General features: G+C 19.9%; 1 protein-coding gene across 12 annotated transcripts in view; it reads right to left on the bottom strand.

Annotated features, from left to right (window-relative positions):
- Window positions 1–5526: 5526 nt before the first annotated feature.
- Window positions 5527–25152, bottom strand: part of LOC129615401 (voltage-dependent L-type calcium channel subunit beta-4) — a 153410-nt gene continuing 133784 nt past the window's right edge. For 2 of the 12 annotated variants that reach the window (XM_055530590.1, XM_055530589.1), the window contains 10 exons: window positions 21969–22085; window positions 21334–21555; window positions 20292–20406; window positions 14693–15192; window positions 14430–14597; window positions 14206–14317; window positions 12668–12757; window positions 11326–11376; window positions 6395–6478; window positions 5529–6324 (listed from right to left, as the gene is read on the bottom strand). In XM_055530590.1, the coding sequence (XP_055386565.1) occupies window positions 5951–6324; window positions 6395–6478; window positions 11326–11376; window positions 12668–12757; window positions 14206–14317; window positions 14430–14597; window positions 14693–15192; window positions 20292–20406; window positions 21334–21555; window positions 21969–22085 (1833 nt within the window). In that variant the 3' untranslated portion in view covers window positions 5529–5950. Of the gene's footprint in view, window positions 6325–6394; window positions 6479–8492; window positions 8917–9244; window positions 9481–11325; window positions 11377–12667; window positions 12758–14205; window positions 14318–14429; window positions 14598–14692; window positions 15193–20291; window positions 20407–21333; window positions 21556–21968; window positions 22086–25152 lie in introns of those variants that run through there. The other 10 variants (XM_055530591.1, XM_055530592.1, XM_055530594.1 and 7 more) reach the window with 10 other exon arrangements.

Raw genomic sequence — 25152 nt, 5'->3', positions numbered from 1 at the left:
AAAAATTAATTTTTAATTTTGATAATGAATTAAACCTATTATATGATTAATTAAATTAAAATTTAATTTTTGATCAATATTATAATTTAAATTAATATAATTATTTAATAATAATTAATTAAGAAATAAAATTAGTTTTGAGTATAAAAAGAATAAATATTAGGCAGAAATTATATTAAAAATTAAGAAATACAAATAATATTAAATATTATTTTTATTTCTTATATTTTTCTAATTTTAATTAATTAACTAATTATATATATTTCTTTTTTTGGTTTTGTTCTTTTTTTTTAAGAAATTAATTTTATTTCAATACAATATTTACAAATTGTTCTTTATTTTTTTTTTCTCATTATTAATTTAATGAATGTTCATGTATAATAAATGTTTTTTTTTTCTTTTTGGTTTTGTGTGAAATAAATCAATGTTTTTTTTTTTGTTATTTTCAACAAATTCCAATATTTAAATGTTTTAATTTTTTATTTTCAATTCTTCTCTGACTGAATTGGTTGAGTGAATTCTGCAAAGTTATTTTTTGAAAGTTCAATTTCTTAAATGTTAATTTTGTAATTAATACACTACATAAAAATTATCAAAATTAGAATTAGAACTCTATTAAATAAAGTTAGAATAAAATTAGGTTTTCTAGATTTTTTTTTTTTGATATTTTTAAAAAATTTTATTAAAACATTTTGAAATAATTTAAACTCAAATTAAACTATAGAAAAAATAATTTTATTGTTACGAAATATAATCTTGATTTTTTTATTACTTGTAAAATTCATGAAACGAAATATAAATTTTTCATATTGCTCATTATGCAAAAAAGAACAAAAATCTCATGAGTTAAAAATTATAGTGATTACATTTTGAACACCATATTAAATTTTATTTGATATAAAATTTTACGTACTGTACAAAATTTAAAATTTGCATAATAATTAAATAAAATAAATAAAACCATTTAATAAATAACTTATTATAGAACAATGAATTATTAAACAATACTCATAATTAATTAGAATTATTGAACAAGTATATGGTATATTCATGTATAAATAATTTATTTTGTTTTAAAATTATAAACCTAAATCTAATTTTGAATAGGAAAATTTAGTACGTAATAACTATTAAATATAAGTATATATATTTATATATATATATATATACTTATAAGTGAACAATATAAAATTAAATTATAATATAAGTAAGTTTGTCTTTACAAAAGAAAAGAAAATATATTATTATTTTTATTTTATATTTAACATCAATTTATTATTATATAACGAAAATTATTATTTTTTTTTCTTTTTAGATACAGCATATTAATAAAATTAGAGGCGATTGGAAACGTTCGGAGAGCACTTAGGAATGGGCCCAGATCAAAATACACAATCAAATTTTAATGTTTTTTTTTTTTGCATTTTTTTATTTTTCATTTTTTGAATTAAAAAAAAAAACATTTTTTATTTTAAAAATTTTCAATTTCCAATATAACAGGCATTATTCACAGAAATGTCTAATTTTGATCGTTTTTCTTTACTAAATTTTTAATAAATTCTCATACTTGGGGAGAATTAAATTTATAATTTATGTTTATTATTATTATTTTTTTTTTGAATATTATTTTGACCATTTAATATTTTTCGAAATGTTGCTTAAATCAACCAAAAATATAATATTTTTTTATTACTGTTTACTCTTTACTGTGTTTAAATATTATTTTGTAATATTAAAAAAATTGGAAGTGTATTGGCATAGTTGTTAATTAGTACACATCATTTTATTATTAAAAATGTTGAACAATTTTATGAATAATTGAAATTAGAATAATTGAAGTGTAATTATTATAATCTTACGAAAAGTGTGTATTAATTCGAAAAAAAAAAACAAAAAAATATGCAACTTCCAATAATTTATTTTAAGGTAAAAAAATAAATATAAAAAACATTAATGATTTGAAATTCATTTGTATTCCAACATTCTTTTATAGGTTTATTAGAAAATATTTTTTTAAAATTTTCGCTCCACGAAATTGATTGTTTTTTTTTTTTTTTTGAGTTAACACATTTTTGAAAGTTTATGAATTATAAGTAGTTTAGTTATAAACGTATGCTAAGATATGCTTAAAAATAATTTTAAATATTTTTTTTTTTTTAAATAAAAATTATTATAAAATAATATTATAATAAAATTTAATATATCAATATGTGTATATATTTGTGCTTAAAATATTATAAATTACTAAATATAAAAAAATGTATTATGTATTAACAAAAAACATTTGATTTATTGAATTTTTATTTTAAATATTTAGATAAAAATATATTCGGCAACATTATTATTAAATGGTGAATTTTTAAGTTGTATATATATATATATATATATAGCTAAAAATATTTACTAAAGAAAATCGTTTTATTCTTTTTAAAAAATAACTTTTTTTTTGCATAAATTAAACATTTTTGTGTTAAGGGCCAAAACTACAATAAAATTTATTTAATTTTTTTTTTTTTGTTTTTCATTATCAATGCTTCAATTTATTTAGCTACGAAAATATTATTTTACGTTGTTAAAATAAAAAAACTTAATTGAAATAAAACAAAACAGAATATATTAATTTTTGTATAAATTCAAATAGCTTTATACTCGTATTGTTTTGTTTGGTATATGAACACACAGTTCTACAATAAACAATAAAATTAAATTTATAAAATTTAATATGAAAAATGAATTGAAAAAATATTCTTTAATTTCTTTTGTTTTCATTCTGAATTCTGTTTAAATTAAAGAGAAAATATTGCATTAAAAATTATTTTTATTTGTGGTTTTTTTTTGGCAAATGAAAAATACATTTTAATTAATATATTTATATATGTATATTCTTTTTATATGTGTTTTTTTTATTTAATTTTAATGTATTTATTTTTTTTTATATTATTATTTTATGATTTTTTATTTTATAATAAAATTTCATATGGTATGTTTTTTTAAAGTAGATTGCATTCAAAAATTAAAAATTTCTTTATTATTTTAATAATATTTTTTGTTCTATTTTATATTTTTTTCTTTGTCAATTTCTTATATAAAACTATATTTATGTTTATATTTATAAGTAATTTATAAAATGCCTTATTTTGTGCCATGGTTTTTTTTGTATTTATTTTTTATTTTTAAACCTTTTTTAAATTATATTCTATTTGAATTTGTTTATGTATATATATATATATATACATATATATATATATATATATATATAGAATTGATATAATATATTAAAAGAATTATATTCATTATATTTCTGAAGTATACATTTATTTTTTAAATTCCGGTAAAAAAAAAATTAAATATTTTTCAATTTACATATTGTTTTTTTGTTTGTTTTGTTTTTCTTTGAAATACCAATGAACTTTATTAAGGAGTTTCTTTTCTATTTTTATTATTTTTGATAATAATGTTACATATTATAGTTAATTTAGATTTTTATTTTAGTTTTGTTTTTATTGTTAATTTATGTTTTGAATATTGATTTTTTCAAATTGTATACTCAAGTTTTTTTATAAATATTATTGAAATAAATATAAATAATTATTTATTTGAATATTTAACAAATTCAATATTTGTTATTGCATATATAATGTTAAAAAAAATTAAAATATTCTATTATTTTGTTATTTCAATATTATGATTATATTTTATATTGAGCTCGACATCGACCATCCCACTTATTAAATCACATGAATTTTTCTAAATGTATAATTTTTTTTGATATAAAACAAGAAAATTGAAATATCAATAAAATAACTTTCCAATTTCAAAAAAATATTCACAATATTTTTCTTGTGATTTAATTTAATAAATAAAGTAAGTGAGTTCGTTGATAGAAGCAGATATATTATAAATGTGAATACCAGTTTATTAATTTTATTGAATAGTAATAATATTATATTAAAGGATAATGACTTCAAATTGATATTATTTTATATAAAATATAATTTTTCACTTATTTAATCTATATATAACATGTACATAATTAATTGTAATAACAGAAGTAAGAATACGTTTTTTTTTGTCAAATAAAAGTTAAATAATTGAGAAAAATAATTTTAATCTAAATTGAAAAATAAATAAAATAAGTTTAAATATTTCAAAATTCGTCGATATAATATTTTAAAATTTTCATATATGTAATTCATAGTTTATAATTTATTTTTATTTATTTACTTTTTTTTTTCTTCACAATAAGCATATTTATTTTTAATTTAAAAAATATATTATATAGAAATTTTATTCAAAAATTTGTTTTATGCTTTTTTTTTTTAATTATTTTCTTTAAATTTCGCATTTATTTTTATATATACATAATAAACACACTTATGCAATTAATATACTCGTAGAATATTTTATTTTAAGACACATTGAGGTTCTTAATAAAATAAATAATTAAAAAGAATTATTGAATTATATTTTCGAAAAAAACAAAAATGTGGTAGACAAGAATCAAGCAGAAATTATACACACTTACATAGTGGAAAATATTAAAATGAATTTTTAACAAATAAATTTTCTAATTATCGGAAATATTAAGATTGAGAAAAAAGTATTATGAAATAAAAAAAAAGTGTATTCAAAATTAATTATAATGTTTGGCAATATAAAATTGAAATTTATGCACCATTTTTAAAATAAATATAAAAAAATAACAATTTTTCTATATATATATATATATATATTATATAATAAGATTAATAATATTTAAGGAGAAATATTTATAAGCTTTGATTTGGCACTTGATAAAATAAAATTAAATGAAATTTTCTTAAAATTATTCTTCAATTATATGCTTTTTTTTTTCAAATTTAGTTTTTATTTATTTTTTACTTAGTTTTTATATATTTAAAATATTTTTATAATAATGCCATTTAATATTGTATAGGTGAATATCGTGTGCTTTCAAAAATATTTTGAAAACTTTAAGTTTTTTTTTTTCTTTTTTATTTCATAAATTTTAATTGATTGCTTGTATAAATAAGTTTTTAATTTTAAATTACATACTTTAAGATTAAAATAAATAATATTAGATAGTTATTCAATAATTGAATTAAAAGATGAAATACAATAGTTATTTTGCTTTTGAAAAGTTCTTGATGTAGTTTTACTATTGAATATTCTATGTAATTTATTAATTATTTAAAAATATTGGAAATTATAATAGTAGACAGCAAGTAATTATTTCTTTAAAATTAATTGGTTTGTAGGTTTTTTTGGTTTTCTTGAAAAAGAAAAAAATTAAATATTTTAAATTCAAAAGACGGTATATTGGTAAATAGAGTATATAATATGTACATACATATTAAATACTATTTTTAGTTTTTCTTCCCCTTTTAAAGTATTTGCCTATATATATATATATATATATATATATATATATAAGTTTTATAAATCATATAATGTAGTTTTAGCATTAAAGGTGTATAAATATATATGCATATTTATGTGTATATTACATATATGTATTATTATTTTATACATGTGATGTATATATATATATACTCATATAAATTTTATTAAATTTGGTTAAGCGATAAAGCCATTCAATTATTTTGGACGAAAAAGTAATCGAAATAAATTGAATTTTTTATATATGTACAGATACATATTTTAATTCATGTATAATATATTTATTTATATTATATATACAAAATACATAAATATGTACATATGTATATATAAATTTTTCTTTTGATAATCAAATAATTTTTTTTTTTTTTATATTAAATGTTCTCTAATTTTTATATTAATTTAATGATAATAAATGTATAAATTAATAAATATAAATTTCTCCTTAATAAAATTCATCTCTATAACTCTTACTGTAATTGCCCTTATAAACGCCGCGATCATTATCGATTTTATAATCGATCTGATCCCACCCCTATATCCACGATTCCTACATGGCATTAAGTGCTCTCCTACTACTTCCACCGCCTCTATGTGGACTATATTCATCACGGTCTGATGGTCCTCGATCTGGTCTTCTACTTAATGGTGGTAATGATCCATCATCACGTCGCGACGATGATGGATAACGACGATCATCATGCATTAAATCAAAATCATCAACTGGATGTCGACGATGATGTGATGATGGATAATGACCACGAACATAATCCGTTGGATAATCTAATAAATCATCATTATTTAAATCGTAATGCATCAAATCACGTTCACGTGCATGTAAACGTTCACGTTCACGTTCTAATTCTCTATGTCGTTCTCTTGCTCTTTCATGTTCTATTCGTTCCATTCTATCCATATGCAAATCTAAAAAACAAAAAAAAAAAATTAAAATCAAGTTAAAATTGAATTAAATTTTAAATAATGAAATTTTTACCCATTCTTTCTCTTTCACGATCCCTTTCTCTTTCTCTATCATGTCTACTAGATTGTGAACGTCGACTGTGGTGATATGATGCACCTGATGAATATTGATTTTAAATAAAAATAAAATTGAAATAAAATTAAATATTCAAAACAACAACAAAAGAAAAAATTACGAATTCTTAGTTAAAATAAAAGAAAAAAAAAAACAAATTATCTTTTTTTTTTTTACAGAAATTAAAGCAATAGAAATAGATAAAATTAGTTTTGAAATTTAGCGAAAGCATAAATTGGCTAAACAAAATCAAACCTAAGAGTTGAATTGAAGTCTTTGAAAAACAAAAATGATTAAAATGAAAATAAAATTGGATTAATTTTTGATATAGAGAATTATGGCTGCTTTTTGAAATCATACCGATTATATTCATTTCGATTCTTAATTCGTTTCTTAATACCTCACGTATGTATGTATATATTGTAAGCATTTGTGCGTATAAATATTTTTAAGGGAAAGTATGACAAATATCAAATGATATTTTAGTTCCCCATTTTGCCACTATTATCTATTTGTAAGAAATTAAAATAAAGTAGCTTTGAATTTGTGAGAGAAAAATGAGACGAATAATCTTCATACTATGTATTATATGTGCTTTTAACATTATTAAAACCACTTATGTACACTTAAAAATTGGAAATTTGAAAGAGTTTGAATTTTAATTAAATTAGGGGATAATTTCAGATTTTTGACTTTATATTAATTAATATAAATTATTAAATTATGTTACTCTATTCTGGGACGTTATATGTATCGAAAATATTATAGTGATTTATAAATTTTTATATAATATGAGAAACACTATATTATATAGATAACAATTAATTGCAAAATTCTATGAGAATTTCTATTTTAGCTTTTAAATTGAAATAATTTTTTTTTTATTTTTCTATATATTTTTTTAATATTTTGCTTTATTTAGAATATTAAGGAATCACCCATAAATCTCTTTATAAATTTTTAGATTTTTTTTGTTAAAAATAAAATTTACATAATGAAATTGTGTAAAAATATTAACTACATTAAATATATTATATAAATTGTGTTTTTTAAAATTAGTATATAAAATATATTAATTTAGAATATGTTTTTTAAATTGTATTATTATTTTTAAAATATAAAATAAATATTGTATAGAAAATATGAAAATAAATTATAATATAGATATATAAAGTACATTAATGTTAATTATTATGTTTTGAAAAAGCTTTTATATATAGATATGTTGGATTTTTTTTTTTAAAATGTTTAAAGAAGTTCATTATACATATATTTTTTACTTATATATATACATATATATTTATTTATAAATATGAATATATATATATATATATATTTATAATACTTATATATATACACATATATTTATTCATATATATATATATATAAGTATTTTTAGTATATATAAAATTATAAAAAAAAATTTAATGTATATAGTGGCCACACTACATGCATAATTTATGATTATATAAAGTATGTATATATAATTTAGTTAAGTTATATAATAGTTTAATATAATATATTTGTTTAAATAAAATAGGTGTAGATATTAAGGTATATTATTAATAAAATTAATACAAAAAAAGAAAAACCAAAACACAAAAACCAAACTAAAAATAAGAAAATAAATTAAATAAATTAAATATAATAATTAAAAGCAAATTTTAACTAAGGGCAAAATATAAAATTATGTAAAATAAATTATTATACATATTTATATATATGTATATATAATTAGTATATTATTATTATAAATAATGTCCGTATTTTTTTTCGGACCAGCTTTAAAAGGTTCAAAAATATTTATGTAGGGGTGATGGTTGGTTTTCACAAGTATATAAGCGCGTCTGAAGGCTGATTTGTAATTTTTTTTTTTTATATCTTTATGGGTTCTGGTATATTTTCTTTTTCTTTATATATATTATTTAGAATATTGATGTGGTTTTTAAAATTTATAAAATATTTCGATGAAATATATAAAGAGGATTTCCATAAAAGCTGATTGAAATTAAAAAAAAAAAAAAAAAAACATGCATTCTTCAATATGTATACTTACACGAGAGCTTTTCTTTTTCATTTGAATATTAGAAGAAAATATATAAAAATTTGACATAAAGAAGATTAAAAGTTGTTAGGAATTATATTCAAATATTTACTGTACAATATAATTTTCTAATAAATATTTTCATATGTTTCTTTGAAGAAATCGCTGTTGTAGATGTTTTTATAAAATTTTCTTAACAAAAATTTACGTAAAGGCATAAAGAAATGATTTTTAAAGTTTGTTGTTTATTTATAATGAAGAAAATTTTTTTAAAAATAAAATTTCAATTCAAAAAATTGAAAATAAAATTTTAGAAATGTAGAGAAGAAGAGCTGCATAAAGAATAAGTTTTTTTTTTTGTTCGAATCCTTTTCATAAATTTTTTTATTTTTTTTTTTATTTTACAGATGATGTACAACTACCGTTCCAGGTGTAACTAATGAATTTAAAATATATGTAATGAAAAAAATTATATTTTAATCATTATAAAAATAAAATATATTAAGAAAATATTTGAAATTAATAATATTCCTAAACATATTATTATATAATAATGATCTAATATTTTATTTATATGAGTATAAGAGAAAATTTATTTAATTATTTTTATATTAAATTGCAATTAATATTAGTAATTTCAAGAGAAAAACCAAACGTTATATGTAATTTATGTAATCATATACAAGTATGTATTAATTAAAAATAAAGCTTTACGTTATATAAGAAAATGAGATATAAAATAATTACGGATATTTATAATGCACCTTGTATATTTGATCAAAAAAAAAAAATGAAATAAAAATATTTCTTTTTTTTTTTTTCTTCCAAAAAGGGTAAAATAAAATTTAATATTATATTTTTTTTTTCGTATATTTTTTAATGAAATTTTAATTTTTTTTTGTATTCATTTTTTTTTTTTTTGTTTTTTGCTCAACACATTTTTAAAAAAATTATAATAATGAACCGATAGGAGCCCCTGGTAAATCATCAGGAGTAAAAGCTGAAAGAAAAATATTATTATAGAAAAGATAAGGGGGTATTTGAAATTTTTACAAGTTTATAACAAAAAACAAAAGCTTATTAGTTTAGTTAACTATATGTATGTATATATATGCACTCGTATAAAACGTATAAGAATATAACATTAAAATTTGAGACTATATATGGAGATTGAATATCAACATTGGTAAATCTCTTATTACCTATGAGATTTAACAGCTAATGATGGCACATATGGTAAAAGATTTATTAATTGTTATTTTTTTGTTATTGTTATATAATTTACACTAGTATGATTTTATTCTTTTAGGACATACACAAGTAGGTGTACTTATAAAATGCTTAATAACCAAATTTCAGTAATAGAGAGCAGAATTCAATTTATTGTTGATTTGTTTGATAATATACATTATTACAAAAATTTGAGCTCTGAGGAGTATAAGTGTATTCCAAACAAAGTAAGTTATATTACTAGTAACCAATACAACGTGTAGTTGTTTCTAAATTTTTATTTTATTAATTATATGAAATTTCCATTAGCTTTTCTTCAAAGAAGTTATCTTTATAAGTACATAATATTATATAATATTATATAGTAGTTAATAGAGGAGATGTTATAATATTTAATATAATAGTTAAAAATATTTGTTATTATTAAAAAAAAAAAATTAAAGAATGTACTTAAAAAGTACTGTACATAGCGTATGAATACTTAAAATAATATTTTAATAAAGACATAAAGGTATGATACATATACATTATGTACATATATAGCATAATATATAAGCTTATTAAAATTTTACACATTTAAATATCTTATATGTAATTTTCATCATGCAGGCAATTACACATTATATTTTATTATATAAAGTTTTCTCTTTATAAATTTTACTTTATTATTCTTTTATTATAATATGTATAAATAATTTGCCCAAGTTAAATATTAAATAAAAATTTAAAAATAAAAAATTATATAAACTTAAAATAAAATGTATATCGTAAATAATATCCAAGAATATAGTCACAATTAAAAAATTCAAGTGTTTTTGATAAGAGGAATTTGAAAATTCAACTTAATTATTATGTTTGTGTATAAAAATGACACCAAAGATAATAGAATTTTGATAAAAATAAAAATCTAATATCAACTTTATTTATTCAATATTGAAATTTTAATTGAGATTAGATCGCCATTTAAATGTTCATCAAATATTTTCTATTTAAAAGGCGCGTATATTTTAATATTTTCCTCCAAGGTTTTATTTTTCGTATTGCAACTGTATTCTTACAATGATATGCATAATTTAATAAAGTTAAAAAAAAAAAATTAAAATAAAATTTGGAAATATTGCTTGTAGTAAAAGAAAATCTAAAATTAGTAGCTATAGATAAAGGATATTGATCTCCTGTTACCTTATATTTATTAATAAACAGTTTAATAAATTTTAAATACATGTAAAACTATATTTATTGTACACCTACATTAATTTTAAAAGGATTTTAATTATAATTTTAAAAATACTTAAAATATTTCTCGTATTATCTAGCGTAATCTAATTGATTTAGCAGAAATTAGCATGTTTGTATAGAAGTAGTATAATCCTGCTTTTAAAATTTTTATGTCTTTGTTTTTCTAAACAGGAAATACTAATTAGTTATATTAGCTGCAATAAAATGTTTGAAATTATTTTTATCTGAATAATATTACTAATTTAAATATATTTTTAGCCATATTTCTTAATTCTTGTACTATTTGTATATATCTCAGGATTAGGAACGTATTTTCTACTCAATAATGTATATACATATTATATGTATTTTCAAAATATCTTCAATAATAAAATACCTTCTTCATCAACAGCTTCCACATAATCTTCTTCTCTTGAATTTTCTACTTCTATTCATAAATGTTTTTAAAAGTATACAATAATAATATTGAGAGTTTTAAACTATATTGTTAAAAATAAATTTTAACGTCACATTTATATAAAAAGATTATTGAAAATTGATAATAAGAGTGAAAATAGCATACTAATATAGTAGCTAAATTTTACACGATTACAATCTATAATAATAGAAGCGTTAAAATTAAATATTACACTTAAATCGAAATCTATTTAAATGAAAAGGTTTGATGATCTTGAAATTGCGTAATAGTAAATAAATTGCCGAATTGTGAAGCAATACAACATTACCGACTTTTTGAAGTCAGGTGACGTTTAATATGATACAAATTCTGTAGGAAATGTTATATTAAATATCTGTAGGGTTTCTCATTGAACGTTGTTTATTTTTATTTTCTTAAATTATTTTGTTTGTAATTGAATGATTGCAATCAAAATAATTCAAGTTAATGATTTTGTTTGTTTTTTGTATATATGTAAAATTAAAATATCAAGCGAGAAGTTGTTATTTTTTTTACTATCTTGTCTCAATTTAAAAGTATGATATTTTTTATTAAACTAAATATTTATGTAATTTCCTGTATATAAATTGAAATTAATCAAAGAAACAAATATAATTTTAAATGTTAAGGTTACAATTGGAATTAATGTTTATTTTGACGAACTGCAAAACTATACAAGGTTGTACGGGTTCTAAATTGTACGGATATGAGGATATTTTCGTATATGACCCGCGACTTTCATAACATGCATCATATTCTGTACGAGTACCAGTACTCAAAAATTAAATTAGAATTTTGAAAATAAATTTGTGTTAAAATAGCTTTACCATAGGAGTTAAAATTATGGAAGAATATTTAAATATTTTTTTGTATAAACAGTTTAATTATATATAGAGATTCGGAAGGTTATATAATGAAATAATGGTATATCTTTGCATATAATAACTATTTTTTAATATAATAAGTGCAATTATATATTAAAGGATTTATAATAGTTAAATTTTTGAAGCTATTTTAAAAATAAAATAAGAATAAAACGAAAATTTTCAATTTAAAATATTAAATATACTAAAGAAAAATAATCATAATAATTAAGTAATAATGATTGCAATTATAATAAAAAAATTTATTATATAAAAAAATTAAAATAATTATTTTAAAAATAATTTTAAAATATTATTGAAAGTAAATAATTCAGAAATAAAATAATATTTTTTTTTTTTTTTTCAATCTTTTAGTAAATTTAATAATAATAATAATAATTATTAATTAATTAGTGTACCTCGATCTCTTTCTCTATCATTTGGATACGCATTTGTTTCGATTTCCCTATCTCTATTCATTTCTCTATTATCTCTATTTTCTCTATCGGCTTTTTTTTTTATTGTTAATGTTTTTTTTTTTTTAGATTTTTTTTTTAATATTTTATATTTTGTATATTTTGTAATGTTTAATATTTTTGTACGTTTTTATTTGGGAAAAAAAATATATATATAAAATTATAATTATAAAAGAGTTTTCTTTATAAAAATATATTTTAATAAAATTATTTGATGAATAGAAAAAAAAAATTCAACGAAAAAAAAAAATAACTACATTTTTTAACAACTTATTTTTTAATCTGTTTCTTTTTGGTTCTTTTTAAATATATTAAAAATTTGTTTGTTTAAATAGTTAAGTGATTTTCATAAATTTAAATCAATTGCTTTTGAAGTTTTTTTTCCATAGTCCAGGTTTTAGAATATTGCAATTTGAAGGAGTCTTCGTTTATGCAGGCTGTGCTGAAAGTTCTGCGTATTATATTAGAATTTTAATTTCTAAGTGGTGGAGTAATATAATAACTTAACATAATATAATACGAAAGACTGCAAATTTTGAAATTTGTAATTTGACAGTTGTTCGGAAAAGACATTGTTGTGTTAATTTTTAAATTAAAGAAAAAAATCTCATGCGGCAGTGAAAAAAATTAAATTAGATTTCTGTAGTGTATTTCTAAAATTTCTTTATTACAGAATTATTACAGTTTCTGAACGCACTTTATCGCAGCGAATAATTTTTCGGTCTATTTCAGTGTGTCAGAACTATACTACAAGTTAGAACTTGCAACCTCGCTAATTGATTTATTTAGCCTTATTCAAAATCGTAATTATTTGACATTTTCCAAACTTGTTCATTGTGAATTTTGTTTTTATGCTAATAAAAATAATTTTAATAATAATAGTAAGATGAAAAAATTTGTAGGCACGATTTTTTCTAATATTTCAGAGTCTGCAACATACTTTAAAAATGAAAAAAGGTTGCCGAACCATAAAGCCCGAAATTATGGAGTTCTTTTTTTGGAAAATTACGAGTATATCATAAATTTCGCAACGTTGTTTTTTAAAAACCTTTTAGAACTTATGTAATTCCATATTTTGAAACTATATTTTAGTTATGATTATTGCAATATTCATTTTATGCAGCCATTTTATTTTATTAAAAAAATAAACACGTAAGTTTGTGCATCGCCTAAATTATTATATTTTAATAAATAAAAAAAAAAATACATAAATTTTAATAATACAGAAATTGTATACTATATACTAGAAATTGCTAGGACATTATAAAATTTTTAGTTACTAGTATAATTGAAATTCTAATATTTGAATTCAAAATTGATTTAAATTTATGAAAATGTATACGAGTATAATTTTTATTTTTTTAAACAAAACTATCCCTTAACAAAAATTTATTATTAAAAATTTTAAAAATCTAATATATAACAAAAAAAAAAAAACAAATATGAAATTAAATATATTTCATTTCTCGAATAATTCTTACCTGGTGGAGTTGGACCCATTCGGGTTTCGGCCGACGGTGAAGCTTCTGATTGCATTGGTCTAGGTATCGATGGTGTTGTTCTCACTGGTGGATGTGTTGCTCTCCAATAAGACTAAAAATTATATATAGAATATAATTTTGAAGTCATATAATAATAAATTCATATTAAAAATATTTTTAGAATATGAAGAATAAGCTTTTAAAACAATTTTTCCAATTTTTACTTCTAAATATTCGGCAATATGTTCACAGGCATCTTCCAATTGATTCTCATCTAATATAACATCGAACATTTCCGGTGGACATTGGGCTAATTTTTCAGCGGCGACCATTTGTACGGATAAATGCTTCGCCTGAGTTTTTCCACGTGATTTAATTAATCGCTGTAAAACCTAAAATTATTTAAAAAATATATTATAAACAATTTTATTATCTATATATGTATATATGCAATATTACAAATATCATTATATTAAAAATACTGTACCTTACTACTACTAATTTTTAAATAAACTATAGTTGGCGCTAATGAAGTTTTTGCTAATTGTGACGGATGATTGATTGTATCACAATCGAGTACAACTAATTGTAATGTTCTAGCCAATTCAAATATTCTTTCGATTTCAGCTTGAACAGCAGCTAAACAAGATGATCTACTATTTGATCTTTCCATAATGGCACGTTTCGATGGATTATTCATTAATGAACGTTTTGCTAATGATATATCCGCCATAACTCTTGTTATAATAATACGACCCTCGAAGCGATGTTTTAAAAAATCAAATAACGCTTTTTGCATCATATCAGTTACTTCATAACCTTTTAAACTTGGACCCACTAATACAACAGGACGCATCGATGGTACAACGTCGTATGGTGATGATGTTTCCTGTTTTTTGAAAAATGGTTTTCGTTTTTCTTTTGTTGGTGGTGTTGCTAAAGGTGTTTTCCCGTGTCGTGATGGTCCCATGGAATCTGATTCATCGCCTGACATTAGTATTTAAGAGAATATTTTTTTGATGATAAAATGAGACTACTCACTAAGAATGTGCCATATTTTGTTTTTTTTTTTTTTTTTTTTTTTTTTCGATTAAAATAAAAAATATGCTTGAAAATTTTTAAGAAACTAAAAAACGTAATTTTTTTTTTCAAAATAGAACAGCAACATTTTTTTGTTTTGCTCTGCACAGTATTTAAAAGAAAAGTAATATTTAATTGCAGAATGTTTAAAACTATATAAAAGGTTCATTGAAAGCGGAAATCGATAATAAAAGATTGAAAAATATTAAAGCAAATGAGGCTCAAAGTTTCTACATACAATACAATTAATAAGTGTGAATTTTTTTTGCAAAAAAAAAAAACATTACAAACAGTTTGATTTTATTTTATTAAATGAAATGAATTCAAAATAAATATAGAATTTACGGTATATATATATATAGGTACGTTAGATGAATTTAGTGCACACTTCATAGTTGAATACAAAATTGAATGCAATTGATCTTTCTTTACTAAAGTAGTATGTAGGTATGTATATGTATATGACATTTTGGAATATTTGAAATTACAAAACATGCTTTCATAACTAAAAGCGATTATAAAATAAATATGAGACAAAAACTTCTTCATAAAAGTTCTAATATACAATCAAAAACAAAATTTACGGGATTTATTGAATTTTTCATTTAATTTCGCTGTTTGTTTAAATATTTTCTACTGTACATAACATTCAGAAAAATTTTTACATATTATTATGAAAAATATTAAAAAGAAGAACAGCGACATCTATTAGAACTGAAATAAACTTTTTTTATTATGAACCTTTAAAACTTTGAGCCTTTTATTTTTATTTTTCACATAAATGCGCCTATTATTTAATTAAAAGCAAATCAAATTAAAATAACATACATCTGCTTATATTTGAAAGCTATTTAAACGAATTTAAAAATTAACAAAAAAAAAAAAAACAAAAATGACATTTAAATTGCATTTAAATTTCAAATAAGTTTTAAAACAGAAATGAGTTTTGTATATATGAGATTCAATTAAAATAAAAAGAAACTGATGAAATTAATTAAAAAAATATAAATTTAAGAACTAAACATGTCCGTGGAATAAAATACTTTTTGTTTTCAACTAATATTATAGCGGAAATTATATGCAACTACAAAGGTATATAGAAAAAATATTTTGGGAATGAATTTATTTTAATTTTAATCCATGATGTTATTTAAATATTTTCAGAATGTGATCTTGTTTAAGCTTTTGCTGAAAATTTCAAATATGTAATTAAATATTTTTCGAGTTTCAATACAAAAAATAATTTTATGAACAGCAGTTTTTATATTTTCGATTTAAAAGGGTTTACGCTTTGCCCTTAGAGCGGATAAAAATATAAAAAATTTTGTATTTACAGTTTTTGTCATTATTTTTTAGTTGTCAAAAGTTTATTCGGTTAAAAATATGACAGTGATATTAAATTTTACGGAGTAAATTATATAATTTATTATTTTAACTCGATATTAATTTACTTGAAGGCAGTATGTTTCCTTCACAAATCAGTAAATAAACTTGTTTTGCCTTTCTGATCAAAGTTTCGTTAATTTGACGAATTAACAACGTTTTTACGAAAGTAGTCATTCAGTGTATTGTGTAAACAGTTCGGAAACTTCAATTGCGAATATTTATTGTTATTGAGTATAATACTGATAAAGTTTGTGTAAATCACGTACGTTAACTATGAGTGATATATTAAATAAATTCTATTAAATTAAAAGTTTTTTAGTGATTTTAAATTTTTTAGGTGATTTTCATTTTCACATAACAAATATAGATATAATATATTTTTCTTTACTATTATTCAGGAATTTCCCTTTTTAAAATATAAAATTTTTTTACGAAAATGCTATAAACCCTTTTTTTTATGAGTTTATCTCATTTTTGTAAGAAATGAATAATTTTTAAAATAATTTGACAATATGTTAATAATGTCAATGTAATTGAAATTCATAAAAAATTCTCTACTCTACTCACAGAGTTCTTGTTTAAGCACAGTACATTGTTATTATGTTAGTTTGATCTTAATTTGGTAATTTTATTTAGCAGTTTTTAAGGAATTTTACAAAGAGAATATGTAAACATAAGATTAGAATTTCAAAATAGTTCACGTAAATAAGTCAAAAACAGAAGAGTTATTTTTATTTATAGTTTAATTTCCTTTCTAAACTTTCAAATAAGAACTTTCAAATAAGAATTTACAGTTATGATTTGAAATGCTCAAAGTAACAATGCGTGTGCAGTTCGTATAAATTGGCATTGTACGTACATTGATTTCAAAATAGGTTACAATTTATCAGTTCATGTGAAATTTTTTTTAAATTATTTCTTTAAATAACATCACAATAAAAACTATAAGACTGTCATAAATATATGAGAAGATCGATAACGGCGATTATTGAGAAAAAAAAGCGTGAGTCTTAAATATATTTTTTTTTTTTCGTTTAATGTTTGAATATTGAAATGTTGTCGATTTTTCGTGCAAAAACATCAAATGTTTTATACATAAATACAAACATATACAAATTTTAAAAGCCATTTTTTTTTTTAAATGATTAAATTGTACAATGTACATACATATATATAGAATATAATTATTAATATATAAGTAAACTCAAATGTAATTTTGTATAATTAAAAAATTTGCAAAGAAAAAATTAAAATTTTTTTTTGTTTGTTTTTTGTTTTTGCATAATGAAAAATAATATGGATGAAAAGAATTTAATCTAAAAAAATTTGTATTTTGTTTTATTTAATAAAAATAAAAATATAAAAATTATTTAATTTATATATTTATTTAAAAAAAAAAAGAAATCATGCGAGGAATTATCCACACCCCTTGAATATTTTTATTGATTTTTTGTTGTTTTGAAATTGATAAAAAATGCATTTTGAAAATCTGATAAAATGGGTGCTCTTTTCAAATTTCAAATTAGTAAAAATTTTGAAATTTTGATTGAGGAATTTTTTTTTTTTTGTGTTTTTTTGCTTTGCTTTTTTTTTCATTATGAGTTTGTGACCAGAAGAAATAAAAATATGATACAAATGAAAAATAATTTAAAAAATTATAAGAAATCAAAATAAAAAAATTAAGGTAATTAAAATAATAATTAAAATAAAAAGAAAAAATTCAATTTTTAATTTTTTTTTTTCTGTATTTTGTTTTATAAAATTTTTTGAAAAAGTTATTTTAATTATTATAAAATATTTAATTTATTTAAGAACAACCGTAAAATAGTGTTCAATTTGATGTTCAGTATATGAAATTCTGCTCGTAATTAAATCAAAATTTATTTTCAGCATTCTTAAGGACACAGATTTTGACGAAACGTTTCGAAACGTTGCGAGTCTTTTCCATAGTTTCGACATTTTGCCAATTGTTCCGAATCTTTAAAAACCGTATCAAGTAATTTCGAATTAAATTTATAATTATTTCGAATCGTTTCGAATAGTTATGACTCGTTTTAAATAATTTCCAATTATTTTGGGATTGTTGCGAATCATCTTAAGTTATTTCGCATCGTTTTTAATAGTTTTGAATAATTGTGAATAGTTGTGATTCGTTTTAAATCATTTGAAATTCACCATACTTAGCACAAATATTTCGGTATGGTATGATTGTTTACAAAGTAAAGTATCAACTTTTAATTGAAAGATGTGAAATATTATAAAATAGGACATTTAAAAATTCAAATGGAAATTTTCTAATATAACTGTAATATGGAAAATTATGTTTGTGGATAAATAATTTAAAATTTAAAATAACTTTTTCAATATATATTAATGTTGCAAATTGGGGGAAATGCATAAATGTAATTGAAAAATAAATTATTGTTTTGTTTTCCATTTATTTTTTTTTTTGAAAAATTTAATGAGAAAGCATTACGGTAAATTATTTTCTTTTTCATTTTGGATAAATCTTCTTAATTTTGTTTTACTATTTTTTGTTTTTTTAAATGGGCTCCTTTTGGAGTTTGAAATGAGATTTTATGAAGAAAAAATTAATATTTTTTTTTTTTTTGGTATATATTGTATTTGAAATGATGAGAAATAAATTTTATTATATATTATATAGAATATAATATCAAAAAAAAAAAAAATAATTTTGTTTTTCATATGAACTTTAAAGTTAATCAAACCTGCTTTTATCCTTTTGTATATAGGATCATAAAATTTATATAATATAAATAAATTATTTAAATTATATAATATTTATATATATATATAGCTTTCTGGAATTCTATTGTTATATATATAAAATGTATTCGAATCTCCTTAATTAAATAATATAAAAATATTTATAAAATTTAAAATTTTTTTTTTGTTTTTCTAGAAGGTTATCAACTTTTAAAGAAAAAATATTTTAAAATTAATCAAATAAAAAAACAATAAGAATAATAATAAAATTAATATAAAAATTAATTCAATATTTAAAATTTAAATATATATATTATATATATATATACAAATAGTTATATATATGTAAAATACACAACATTGACCTTCCATTTATAAAAAAAAAAATTATACATAGGTATTGTTTTTTTTTACTTCTATATATGTTTTTGAATTTCTGTACAAAAAATTATTAAAAAAATTATTTTACTTTTTTTTTTTTTGCTTTTTTTTTGGATTTTTAATAATAAAAAATTTCTTTTTAATAAAAAAAATTATACTGCACGTTAAATATGAATATACGACAAAGAAAATATATATATATAATAAATATATATATATATATATAAAACGACATTGAATTATTAATAAAAAAAAAAACCACCTTACATTTATAATATTTTTATGTTATTGTTTTTTTTTTTTAAATTTTTTTCTTAATTTGATTTAAATTAAATTTTAAATAAAAAATTTGTAAATTTCTTTTTAAAATAAAAATAACTAAAGGATATTAAAAAAAAAAATAAAACAAAATAATTAAAAACTTAAAATAAAAAAAAAAAAAGTAACATAAAAACATAAAAAAAAAATAAAAAATAACTATAATAAATAAGGAAATGAAAAGCGTGTCATACCAGGTGTAGGGGGTGTGCTACCTCGTGATGGTTCCGCACCTGGTACTCCTGAACCACCCAAATTTCCGCTGGATGATCCTTTTGTTGCATACATCCGAGTGGATCTTGCGGAAGCCTAAAAATATATATATATATATATATATTGTTTTTATTGTGAACGTTATTTTATTTAAAATGAATTTCGATTTTGAATAACATACGAGTATATTTTATGTTTGTGTGCAGATACACAGTACAAAAAGATTAAATGGAATGCGTTACAATGAAAAAGGAATTACACGCTTAAGGGTACTAAAATTTAATACCTTATTAAAAGCAGTAATCTTAGTGAAAGATAAATAATTGAAATCACAGAATCCAGAACGGATATTCTTAATATGTCCTGCATAATAACTTACAGATAAACGCACAATTTTTTGTCTGACTTATAAGTAGTACCATTTTATAACTACATACATGTATATGCAGTAAATGTTAAATTCTTGATTTTTACATCAATAACATAGGGAGGGAGCAAGTTCCAACCAATGTAGTAATTTTATTTCTTATAATGCATTTGAAATGTAAAGAATATTTTTTTTAAAAACAAAGTTCGTATACAACATTTAAAAATTCTTTAATGCAGTAAAATTTAAATTTATTTAATGCAGTAAAAAATTTTTGCAGCTCTTATTTAAGTAAATATATATTTTTAAAAAATATATTAAATAGGTAAATTAAAATTAAATTAGAAATTATTGTGTGTTTTTTCTCAAATGTTAAATCACAAATTAGTCAGATGGAGTATGTCTGTGCTCGAGCTTTTAATTTTTATATTTTGGAGAAGTTAAAGAAATTAGTTAAATATTTTAAAAAATGTTAATAAACAACTTATACATATATGTAGTTGTCTTTAACATAATTTTGAAATTTTAGAATTTTTCGGACATGTTCTAACAATATTTTATTACGTATTTCATTAGCTACAGATATACAAACATGAATTATGATAATTCGAAATTTAATATTACAAAATTATTTACTAATTTCATATGTAGTTTACCTGCATCCGAATATGTTCTAGCTTAACGGGGCTGGGTATGAATCCCACATCACAGCCTTCTTTAACCAATCTACCAATCCACCAATTATTGTCATATTTCTCCTTAATGTGAAGAAATTGTCGTACTTCGAATGAAACTGCACTACCGTGCACTGGTGAGTCGTCGTCAATTGTGCCATCATATGATACATTTGTTCGTACTGCAAACGCCACTGGTTTATTCTACAATTAAAAAAAAAAAATTAAGAAAAATAAATATAATAATACAAATTTTATGAAATCTTATTTAATTTTAATTATAAATGATATTTTATCAATTTATTTTATTCTATATATAGAAGATATATTACGAATTCTTATTAAAACAACTATAAATAATTAAGTATACAAAATATAATATAGGATCAAATAATTCTAATTAATAATTCTAATTATATTCTATATGAACCTATCTAATTAATTAAATATATATATATTAAAAAATAAAATGAAAAAATTTACAAAAAAAATTAAAGATAAATTCATTCCAGTATAAAAACTAAAAAAATAAATCTATTACAAAAATTTGTATATTTATGTTTGTGTATAATTAATTAATTGTTCCTTTGTAGAGCTATGTGATCTAATTTTCTTACCCTAGCTTTGTCCAACTGGCTTAAGGCCTGACGTTCTTTTTCTCGCCGAAGCGATTCTTTTTCCTCGTCTAGCGACAGATCGGATGACGGTTGTGAGTAATTTGAATCGGCAGAACCCTAAAAAATAATAAATTTTGATATAAAATTTATGTATGAGGTAAACTAAAACAAAAGAAAAAAAAATTATTAAAAAATGAAAAATAAAAAAATTGTTCAATGAAAGTGAAAATATGCGTCAATTAATTCATTTTCTCTTGTGATTTTGATGTTATAATTTAAAAAGATAGTTCAGAGTGAAAATTTAAAGAAAACGAAAAAAAAAACATAGGTAAAGTCTTGTATTTGTGATTAAATGTTATCTGCCCATGGAATACGGTTATCGAAAATTCCGTATTATCCATTTGTGAACTAGATTTCCGTATTGCTCAAAGCAAATTCAGCCGCGACACAATATCATATTATTGTTACTATTGATATAATTAACGTTGGTGTAATTGGAGTAATTTAAACAATAAAACAATTTAAAATAAATTTTAGTTTTAATCATACACGTATTGAATTACAGTTTCGAGTGCCATTCGGCAATTTTCGAATTTTTTCAAATTATTTTTTTTTTTCGGAAAACTTGGAAAGCTGCGTGGTATAAATAAAAATATTTACAGTATATGAATAATTTGACATAACATAATTGACGGATGTCAAACATTGAATGTTAAAAGTTGTGTTTACACAAGGAAATTAGATATAAAGAAAGAAAATACAAAAGATTTTAATTTTTTGTATACAAAATATGTATAGGAATTTTTAAATATTTTACGATTTAGAAACTCTATACTACAAAAAAATTCTAAGTATAATTTTATAGAATAAAAATTCTATATTTTGTAGAAACACAATGTGGAAGATCTTTTCATTTTGATAAATTTTCTGAAAACATTTAATTATAGGTAAAAATAAATCAGATATGGATGTGTATACGTCATCGTCCTTAAATAATGCGTCAAATCAAATTAGTTACTTATTCTCTCTTTCTATTTTTTATCAAAATATTAAGATTTTTATCTTATTTTTTTGATTTTACATGTATATATATATAGATTGTATATTGTTACAGTAAATTTTTTTTAATTTATTTTATTAAAAACTCTTTCAGAACTAGTTCAAATCCTGTTTTATATATATATGTATATTGGTGTGTGTTATAGGCGGCTATAACATTATAGAATAACATTTAAGGAAGCATTTCTCTTTATTTATATTATATTTTATATTGTACAGGTGTTGTGTTGCTTTTTTTTTCATTTTTTGTTGTTTATAAATAAATATATGTTAGTATATATTGTCAGGTGCAAAACAGAAGGTAAATAAAATTATAAGAAAAATGTAGGCACTTGTTTTTTATATAATATATTTGTGTGTATATAATATAAAATTGGCAAATGGCTATTTTAATAGAAATGTATAGTTATATATAATATGTATGTATATAATTATTATATGTACTATTCGGAATTCACATAATATAGCTTTTCAGTTCCTATATTCAATCAAAAGTTATATTGTTTGTTTGTATGAGTATAGGAACTGTTTATATAAAAAATATATATTTATATATATACGAAATATCTAAATATACAATGTGTACAATTAAAATACAAAAATGCTTTTATTTTAAAGTATATACGAGATATGTAATAATAGAAATCAAATCACAGAAATTAAAGGAGAACAAATGAACTTTTATTAAAATGTTAAGTGTATAAAAAATAAAAGTAAGAATTTCTTTTTACATTTTGATCAAATAAGGAAATTAGAAAAGAGTTTTGATATATTTGAGATTGTAAATTTATTAAATTTTCAGTTTGTACATATGTTAGTCTGTATATATGTAGAAAAGAGTATAAACAAATGACAAGATGGAATATTAAGTGCAATATTATTCATGTTTTAATATTATTCTCTCCAATCATCAGGTAATAACAGGTGTTGGTGAAAATTGCAAATCTGATTGAAGCCATTTAAATATATTTAGAATTCAAAAAATAATTTTTATTAATTCCCCAGGCTTCTAATAAGTTATTATTGTCGAATTGTGTACTAGTATCGTAATACTGCTATTTTAAAGACAAGGGATTGTTCAATCGACGATATTATTAACATAAGTTTATTAGTCAAATAATTCATTAAAGTAAAAAGTACTTATAATATATTTTTAGTTAACTGCTTTAATCTCGATGATAATTAAAAAATTAATTAAATTAAATTACAATAAAATTTTCATAAGTGTTTTATAGGAGTGAATTTTAGAGTTCTATTTAATCATTCAATTCAGCAGCCATACAGCTTTAAAACCTATTTCATCATATAATCGAGTTAAGGTATTGAATTTTCGCATAACTGAAATTTAAAACAACCAGTTTAATATTAGGTTTATTAGTTTTGGAAACCTTAGTGCAAATTGCTTAAAGATTAATTAAACTTACTATACAATTTTAAAAATTATTTAAACATATAATACCAACTTAAAGTCCTAAAATTTAATACGAATTATATTGGTAATATCGAAAACACATACATAACGAATATGATATTATGAAAGAAAAACACATCTTAGAATAATTGACTTTTATGGAATGTCATAGCTTTTACCAGATTAACCATATGTCTATTCTCATTTTCTCACGAATGAAAAGAACAAAGTAATAAGAAAATAACAATAAAATAAAAATTTGAATTTCTCTAAAACTAAAGAATGCTTTGTGTTCCGAAAGTACATAAAATAAAAAATCAAGCGATATTCTTTCAAAAACATTTTGTTTAAAGCTCTCATTAGATCTCCGATGGAAATTGTAAGGAAATAAACGTGAGTAAACAAAATTTTTATCAAATATTCTTAAAAGTTTATGTATCTGAAAAACCTTCTTCTCTTCCAAACAAAAGTTTAACCATTTCTGATTTTTTAAATGACGGTATATAATATTGAATTCATCAACTCTTTATACTCATAGTTATTTTTTCTGCATATTTACAATTCTTGTAGAATGGAAAAATTTTATAATCATTGCATTTTCAACTAAATTATTCTATAATCTTGTTGTCTTTTATTATATAGTTTTAATTATTAAAGAAATAGAATTATTAAATATAATTTTTATTTATCTTATATTTATATCTGACATGCAAA

The sequence above is a fragment of the Condylostylus longicornis genome, unplaced genomic scaffold (genome assembly GCF_029603195.1).
Source record: "Condylostylus longicornis isolate FDR11 unplaced genomic scaffold, ASM2960319v2 ptg000135l, whole genome shotgun sequence".
NCBI lineage: Eukaryota > Metazoa > Arthropoda > Insecta > Diptera > Dolichopodidae > Condylostylus > Condylostylus longicornis.
This window is presented reverse-complemented; position numbering and strand designations above follow the sequence as displayed.